The 9,514-nt window shown below is 37.7% G+C and overlaps 1 protein-coding gene across 2 annotated transcripts in view; it reads left to right on the plus strand.

Annotated features, from left to right (window-relative positions):
* Positions 1-570: 570 nt before the first annotated feature.
* STAG1 (stromal antigen 1) overlaps positions 571-9,514 on the plus strand; it is a 301,019-nt gene continuing 292,075 nt past the window's right edge. For both annotated transcript variants that reach the window (XM_011958167.1, XM_011958168.1), the window contains exons 1-2: positions 571-683; positions 8,289-8,391. In XM_011958167.1, the coding sequence (XP_011813557.1) occupies positions 655-683; positions 8,289-8,391 (132 nt within the window). In that variant the 5' untranslated portion in view covers positions 571-654. The remainder of the gene's footprint in view (positions 684-8,288; positions 8,392-9,514) is intronic.

Consider the following 9,514-nt stretch of genomic DNA (forward strand, 5'->3'; position numbering starts at 1 on the left):
GGGACTATAGGCGCCCATCACCGCACCTGGCTAATTTTTTGTATTTTTAGTAGAGACGGGGTTTCATCATGTTAGCCAGGCTGATCTCGATCTCCTGACCTCGTAATCCGTCCACCTTGGCCTCCCAAAGTGCTGCGATTACAGGTGTGAGCCACCGCGCCTGGCCCACCGATTCGTTTACTGTCTCCATAGTTTTGCCTTTTCCAAAATGTCATATGGTTGGAATCATGCAGTATGTATCCTTTTCAGATTGGCTTCTTTACTTAATAATATGTATTTAAGGTTCCTTCATGCCTTTTTAAGGCTTTCAAGCTAATTTTAATGCCAAATAATATTTCATTGTGAGGATGTGCATAGTTTATTCATTTACTCAGTGAGAACATCTTGGTTGCTTCCAAGGTTTGGCAGTTATGAATAAAACTGCTATAAACATCTGTGGACATTAGTTTTAAGTTCATTTGGGTTAATGCTAAGTAATGTGATCACTGGTAATGGTGTGGATTGATTGTAGTTTATGAATTCTGTCATCCTCATTTTATTTTAAAGTAATTTCTTTTTTTTAATTGACAGGATTGCCTTTGAGGTTGTTTTAAAAGTTTTTGAGTTGTACAGCACTTGATTATTTTGCTGCATTGTGAAAGGACCTCTTCAGCAATGATTACTTCAGAATTACCAGTGTTACAGTAAGTATTGTAATTTTCTTTCTTTTTTATTTTTTAAGGAAAATTTTGGGCCACTTATTTCTTCATGAAAATGCTATCTTTGATGAGACATTTCAAATATGTTCTTTGATATTGGGACAATATGTTTGCAGTCTAAGTAGTAGTAGGGTGTGTAATTACCATATCCATTCATAGCTTTTCCTATTGAACTGTCAACGTGTTTTCTGATAGTCAACAAAATAATGTTAATGTCCTATATCAGGAGTCAGCAGACTGTGGCCCATGGGCCAAATCTGGCATGTTTTCTCTTTTTGCAAAATAAAATTTTGGATGAGAGCCGCACTCATTCCTTTACATACTGTTTATGACTACTTTGTATTACAAGTTGTGACAGTGATAGTATTGTCAGGAAAGCCTAAAATATTTAGTCTGACCATTTACAAAAAATAGTTTGGTGTCCCCTATCTTATACCGTACTCTTTCTCTATCCCCTCCCTGCTTGCTTCTAGCTCCTTTATTATGATTCTTTCTTTTTCCTTAGATTGAGATTGTTGAGGTGTTCTGGCTACCAGAATAAGTCTAAGGGATATACCAGTTGACATTTTTGATGGCATCCCATTAGATTTGTTGGAGTTATAGGAAAGATTTAGAATTGGAACTTATTTTTATTTTTTATTTTCTTTTGAGATGGAATTTCCCACTGTTGCCCGTGCTGGAGCACAGTGGTGCGATCTCGGCTCACTGCTACCTCCACCTTCCAGGTTCAAGCGATTCTCCTGCCTTATCCTCCTGAGTGAGTGGGATTACAGGCACGTGCCACCATGCCCGGCTAATTTTTGTATTTTTAGTAGAGACGAGGTTTCACTATGTTGGCCAGGCTTGTCTTGAACTCCTGACCTCAGGTGGTCTGCCCGCCTCAGCCTCCCAAAGTGCTGGGATTACATGCATGAGTCAGTGTGACTGGCCAGATTTAGAATTGGGACTATTTTGGGAAATATGATCGCAGGAATGGCAGATATTATTCCTTTCATAGCTTTTATCATGATGCAAATTGGGTATCTGCATACTTTGATTGTGTATGATAGCAATGGTTTAGATATAATAAAAGTGATGAGCACTTTAAGCAGTTATTTATATATATTATTGCTGCTCAATTCATTTACTTACCTTATTTTCAAGAGAGAACCTCTGTTTGATCTCTTGGTCTTCTTTTTTCCCTTCCAACATTGTAAGACAAAAAGCTATCCGTATTTCTTTAAACTGCTTGAAAAACCGTCAGTACTGTCCTCCTGTCCTTTCCCCGACATATGGGATATAAAATTTATTTCTGCCTACTTATTTCTTTTTTACTCCTGAACCTGAGCATATTTATATGATATTTAAGTTTGGAGTTCCCCCTATAGTATTTTCTTTCTTTTCTTTGTACTTACGCACTTCTGCCCTTATCTGGCCAAGCCACTATCTATTTAAGTCTTAGCTCAGGTCTTATGCCTCCAGCAAAGTACTTAATGTAACATTTTATAACCATCTCTTTTTTTTTTCTGACCCATCTCCTAAACTGCATTGTGTGCCTTATTTTTGTATGTCCTGCTGCTAGGACACTATTGGGTATTAGTCAGGCCTTTAATAGCTCTTTGATAAAATATGAAACAGAGGTCATATTTAAATTGAAGTTGTATTACATGAGTTTGTATTAACATTATGATATCTAATGTATCATGCTTTGCAAGTGAATTTTTTTCAGAAAAATGTAAATCTGTAATATGTTTGTGGGTACTGGACAGTGGTGATCTGGGAGCTGGGTAAATGAGCTCTGGTTTAGATCTGTCAGCCAAAGACAGTACTCTTCGTTAAACTGAGATGTCCAATTTTGGATTTTAACATGTAGGCACTATAAAGACCATTCTAGTGCTTACCCTTATTATTTCTTGGCTTACTTAGATATTATAATTGCTGATGGATTTGTCACCTTAGTGCTGTTTACTGTTAAGCATTGTCAAAACATTATCATTTACCACATTTTTATATTCCTGGAAGTATACTAGGTTCTGGGTAGATACAACATGTAGAACAGACTTAGTTCTTTTTGCCATGAAGCTTGTAAAGATAGATATAAATAAAATAATCATAAATACATAGTTCTGAACTATCATTGGTACTGTGAAGGAAAAGTAGGTATTATGAGAATTTTAATACATGCCTTTGTTTAGTCTAGTTTTCTGAGGAAGAGACAGTTGAACTGAGGTCTGTAGTGGGGTTTAGGGGTAGAAGAAGGGAGACCAGATGAGATTATGCCATGCAAGGACCCTGAGATATGTTTGAAGGCCTGAAATAAAGCCTCCCCCCACTGTCCCTGGCCTTTTTTTTCTCCAGCACTGGGGATGCAGAGTGACATGAGATAAACTGTGAGTAGGGAGGAACAATATCGTATTGGTACCTGTTAAGTCATGTTCAGAATTAGGTTTTTTTCTCTTCACTATGTGTATTATTCCATGTTCACACTGCTATAAAGAACTACCAGGAACTGGGTAATTTATAAAGATAAGAGGTTTAGTTGACTCATGGCATGGCTGGGGAGGCCTCAGGAAACTTAAAATCATGGCGAAAGGTAAAGGGGAAGCAAACACCTTCTTCACAACACAGCAGGGGAGAGAGAAGGGAAGTGGAAGGAAGTGCCACACTTTTAAACCTTCAGATCTCATGAGAACTTACTATCACAAGAATAGCATAGAGGAAACTGCTCCCGTGATCCAGTCACCTCCTAGCAGGTCCCCCCTCGACAGGTGGGGATTACAATTCGAGATGAGATTTTGGTGAGGACACACAGCCAAACCATATCAGCATGATAGAGATATAATAAGATACATACTTAGAAAATTACTTAGTGTAGTATAATATTAGATGGGAAAGGCCAACACTAGAAACAAGGACACTTATCAGGAGAAGGATGTTGTAGTATCTAGGGAAAAGATGATAACTTAAACGAGTTACCCTGGAGATAGAGAGAGTTAGACAGAATTTAGAGAGTTGTAGGGAGCAAAATCATTTTTTAAATAAGATTTGATGTTATTCTTCCATGCTCTTAATTTATGTCTGGTGGTGTTACAAATGTGAACATTAGCCATTTGTAGGAGTTTTGAAGAGCAGTTGGTCAAAGTTTGAATTTCCATACCCCTTCACGTGTCATTTTCACTGCATATGTCCTAGAGAGAAACTTGATTGTGTAATAAGATTTATTTATGTACAAGAACAGTCATTTCAGCCCTGTTCGTAATAGTGGAAAACTAGAGACAAACTAAGTGCTCATTGATCGGGAAGCAGTTAAATAAGTTCTGTGCACATTATGGAGTGCCATTCAGCAATCTAATGTATTTATATGGAAGATTCGCATGTATTTAACACTTAAAAAATGAAATATTGGCCGGGCGCGGTGGCTCAAGCCTGTAATCCCAGCACTTTGGGAGGCCAAGACGGACGGATCACGAGGTCAGGAGATCGAGACCATCCTGGCTAATACAGTGAAACCCCATCTCTACTAAAAAATACAAAAAACTAGCCGGGCGAGGTGGCGGGCGCCTGTAGTCCCAGCTACTCGGGAGGTTGAGACAGGAGAATGGCGTAAACTCGGGAGGCGGAGCTTGCAGTGAGCTGAGATCCAGCCACTGCACTCCAGCCTGGGTGACAGAGCGAGACTCCGTCTCAAAAAAAAAAAAAAGAAAAAAGAAAGATTGGTATTTATATTTTGAGAGAGACAGAGAGATGCAAAAGCCTAAATTTTATGGAAGTGTCAAACTATTAACAGTGGTATTCTGCAGATGAGATTCAGAGTTAGGATGAGATAAAGTGAAACTTTTCCTTGTATTCTTGTATCTTTTCTATTGCTCGAATTTTTTTTTTCAAAAGCCTAGAATTTATTTTCATATGTCTTAATAATTAAACATACACATACTAATACGTAACAGTGCATTAGCTGTTTGTTGGCAATAGTTCTCACTGTTTAAGGTGACTGCAATTGGAAGCATTATTAAACAAATTGTACTTTTCTGACTCTTGGTAGGGGCATCAATACCTATACTGCTGAAGAATAGGTTAGTTTCACTAATTGATCTCTTATTATATTCTAGAATCAACCTGCTCCTGTAGTTGCCTGGAGACTTATAAGCATCAAAAGCACTTGGAGATTTTGTCCACACAAGATAAATACAAAACGTAATATTTGCACTGTATCTTAACATGAAAATAGAAAATTCAGGTTTATCTTGAGATCTAACTGGACTCTGCCAGTTACTAAGTATGCAACTGTGGACAACTTTATCAGGTTTTCAGATCTTTCATTTCCTCATTCAAAAAATCAGGAACATAACTTGCTTCTTACAAGGTTTTTGTGCATATGTATTGTAGATAACATATGTAAACTGACACACAGTCTATACTGAACATAGCCTATTCGGATTGTAGTGAGGAGAAAAAGCAATATGATTTATTGTTTTTAGTAGAGACAAATAAGATTGACTGGATCCAGGTTGGCAAATACTGCTAGTGGTTCAGATGCATCTTTTAAATAAAATGTTGAAACATAGCCACACCCATTAATTTGCATATTGCCTGTGGCTGCATTTATGGTATGTCAGCAGGGTTGGGTAGTAGCTATAGAGAACTTAAGACCTATAAGCCTAAAATATATACAGTATGATTTTGTGTTTTTTTTGCGCGTGTGTGTGTGTGTTTTGAAATGTAGTCTCACTATGTTGCTCAGGCTGGAGTGCAGTGGTTTGATCTTGGCTTGGCCAACCTGTGCCTCCTGGGTTCAAGCGATTCTCCTGCCTCAGTGTCCCAAGTAACTGGGACTACAGGTGCACACCACCATGCCCGGATAATTTCTGTATTTTTGTTAGAGATAGGGTTTCACTATGTTGGCCAGATAGGTCTCAAACTCCTGACGTTATAATCTGCCCACCTTGGCCTCCTAAAGTGCTGGGATTACAGGTGTGAGCCACCAGGCCCGGCTGTATGGTTCTTTATGAAAAAGCTTGCTGACCCTGGACATCATTAACAATATTATTTATAGTTTTTTTTTTGTTGTTTTGCTTGTTTGTTTTTGAGACAGAGTTCTACTCTGTTGCCCAGGCTGGAGTGCAGTGGTGATATCTCTGCTCACTGCAACCTCCACCTCCCAGGTTCAAGTGATTCTCATGCCTCAGCCTCCAAAAGTGTTGGGATTACAGGCGTGAACCACTGTGTCCGGTCTTATTTACGGTTTTAAATACCAGATTAACTTTAAAGATTTGTAAGTGGTGGAGTAACATGATAACTTTGAAGATTTACAAGTGGGTAAGTAATATGATGTGAGTGTTACTGGCAGTGGTGTGTAGAATGGCTTGAATAAGCAGAAGTAGGGAGATAAATTGAGATCATATAATGCGGAGTGGTGATTGTGGTAGTAATCCTGGAAAGAGTGAGAAACAAATTATATTGTGCTGAGAAGGATGGCTGAGGTAGGATTATATTAGCAGGAGGCACAAGAAGACTGATATCATTCTATCAATTCGAATTTATAGACGGGATAATGGTGACAATAAATTTGTATAGGAACTTAAATCTTATGCATAACTTAAATCAGTTAATTAATTGTATCTCTCTGAGTAGAAAGCCAGAAGTAAGTCAGGATTGGACTTAATTTTAGATGTGGCATTTGGCGAATTTGAGGTGGCATTCAAGTAAGCATGTCACGCATGCAAGATAAAAATCTTGAGTCAGAGATCTGGAATGTGGTCAGGTGTACCGATAAAGTGTTGAAGTCATTTGCATAGAAGGTACATGTTAACTGGATGAAATCTCCAAGGTAGTGTAATATAAATGGAGAAGAGCAGACCTAACAGTTGAGCTTTAAGAAAGAGGGAATGAGCCTAAAAGAGCATTTGGTGAAGGAGATTGAGAAATAGTAGATTGTGAGTTGGACTTACCATTTGCTATATACTTTTCCTACTCTTTACAATTTTATGCAGTAACGTAGAATTTAGTGAAGAGATTCTTGTTCATGCTGTCTAAACCTTTTCAATGCTGTGTTGAAGTCTGCTTGTATTGGCCTGTGAGAGCCAAATATTAAATTTTCAGGAATTTTGCAAGCTAGCTAAACACAACATATCTGTTTTAAAAAGTTAACTTATATAAGCTTAAATTAAATGTCATATGAAAAATAAAAATACTAAATATTCAAAACTCATCACTTCCTAAGTATTTCATGTTATTATTTATGCTCTTGAAGTTGTTGTTTAAACCTGTTGTGTCTTTGTGGTAGAAATATGTTTTAATGCTGTGCTACTGTTTATCACTTCCTACCTCACTTTGGTTATACCACTTTGGGCATTTGAAATTGGCTATGGTAGGAATATATACACCATGAAAATCAGCAAATGATAAAAATCAACGCTTAATTTATTGTTCTGTTGATTATGGACTTAAGAAAGTGATAGAGAAATTGTTAACAATGCAGATTCAACTTAAAGGTATATCGGATGGTCTATACCCATTACAATACCAATAACAAAAAATTGAGGAAGCATTTTTCCTCAGCCGTTATCTGAGTCAGCAGAGAAGTTGCTCACACCATTGACTAATGAGTGAAGTTTCAACAAATGTCTTTATCATTTTACTTGCATCCTACTCATTAAAGTGAGCAAAAATAGAAACCACCTTTCATGTTAAAATTCCTATTCATTCATCAGTTACAGCTGTCGGTTAGATTCCAGTATAAGAGTTGGGCAAAAATTATCTTTAAAATTATTTTGTGAGAATCAGTTGGTTACGTGGAATTTACAATAAAGAATTTACAATAAAGTATTTTGTGTTTTATTGTTTGTAAATTATGTGCTAAGCATCCTTTATGTCTTTTTTGTTTTGTTTTGTTTTTATTCAGAGTATCGCCCTGTCACCCAGGCTGGAGTGCAGTGGCATAATCTCAGCTCACTACAACCTCCGTGGGTTCAAGTGATTCTCCTGCCTCAGCCTCCTGCGTAGATGGGATTACAGGCACGCGTCACCACGCCCGGCTAATTTTTGTATTTTTAGTACTAATGTGGTTTTACTATGTTGGCCAGGCTGGTCCCAAATTCCTGATCTCAGATGATCCATCCGCCTCAGCTTCCCAAAGTGCTGAGATTATAGGAATGAGCCACTGTGCCCGGCCATATGTCTTAATACTTACAATTTAGATGTTTGTATTTTTTTTTTTTTTTTAAGAGCCAGTGGCTAAACATTAACTGGCACAACACTGACCTTCATGACTTTATAAGATAAATAAAAATCTTCCTAAGCCTTCATATTTTTATACTGAAGAATTAGTCTTTTGCAATTATATTTTGCATTTATTTTTGTATAGCAGCTATCATTTCCACAGTTACTTCTTCCTCTTCATTTCCCTCTTTAGTTGGGGGATTCATTTCACTCACTGTCATGTGAAATTAGGAAGGGAGGGTAACATTTTTACTTTGCTAAAGAGTTTTTTTGAAAGTAGAAGTATAAACCACTTCTAATCAGCCATACAGCAGGAGGTAAGGAAGGTGGTGAAACAGAAATGCGTTATACTTACTAATTTGTTCACTAAAATAATATAATAACATTTTCTAGGGATTCAACTAATGAAACTACTGCCCATTCTGATGCTGGCAGCGAACTTGAAGAAACAGAGGTCAAAGGAAAAAGAAAAAGGGGTCGTCCTGGCCGGCCTCCAGTATGTATTATGCTTGTCTTCTTTCTTCCTTTAATGGTGACCGTGTTAATGAGTTTATATGAGTTGTTAATTCTAGTGCTAGTATGGCTAATACTTAAAAAAAAATTCGGTAACACAATAGAGATTGGAAACTTTGTTTCACATAAATTGTCTTGGCAGTGATCAGGAAAAGGAAACGATTGTCCTATGATTTTGTTGCCCTCCTTCTCTTTGTAAATAAATGGTAGTCCATGTGAAGGCATAGAGAAGGTCACTAACAATGAATGAGGTTTAGTTAGTTAAGACTTCATGCTTTTCGAATGCAACTCTGATTCCTTATGAGCTCCCAAGTACTATTTTGGAGTTTGGGGCCAGTCTCAGAGTATATTCTCCTTGATAACCTGATTGGGAAGTTTAGAAGAGCTCTAGATAATCCTACTTTGAGAGATAGCTTAATGTATTATAAGAGCATCAGTCATAATTTAAGCGTGCATAAACCCTCTAGAAGATACTTTTATCTACTTGTCAAGGGTTTAAGGGTTATACTGTTCTATGTTTTCTTTTATGATGTGATTTGCTGTTAGTATTTTTTTTTTCTATTTTATGAAAGTTCTTCTAATGGAAACTCTTAGCCTTCTTTTAATAGGAGAACATCATATAATGGACCTCCCGTATAGCCATTACCCAGCTTTAGCAGTTATCAAATCATGGCCAATCTTGTTTCATCTCTTCACCCATCCTCCTTTTTTTCCATCCTGTTATTTTTAAGGTCATTCTAGACATTATTCCATCTGTAAATATTTTAGTGTGTACTGTTAAAAATAAGGGCCTGTTTCTTTTTTTTTTTTCTTCCCCCCCTCCGAGATGGAGTCTCACTCTATTGCCCAGGCTGGAGTGCAATGGCACGATCTTGGCTCACCACAACCTCCGCCTCCTGGGTTCAGTGATTCTCCCGCCTCAGCCTCCTGAGTAGCTGGGATTATAGGCGCCCACCACCACACCCGGCTAATATTTTCTATTTGTTTTTTAGTAGAGATGGAGTTTCATCATGTTGGCCAGGCTGGTCTTGAACTCCTGACCTCAGGTTATCCACCTACCTCAGCCTCCCAAAGTGCTAGGATTACAGATGTGGGCCACCGCACCT

Source organism: Colobus angolensis, unplaced genomic scaffold, assembly GCF_000951035.1.
Source record: "Colobus angolensis palliatus isolate OR3802 unplaced genomic scaffold, Cang.pa_1.0 Scaffold46, whole genome shotgun sequence".
Lineage (NCBI taxonomy): Eukaryota > Metazoa > Chordata > Mammalia > Primates > Cercopithecidae > Colobus > Colobus angolensis.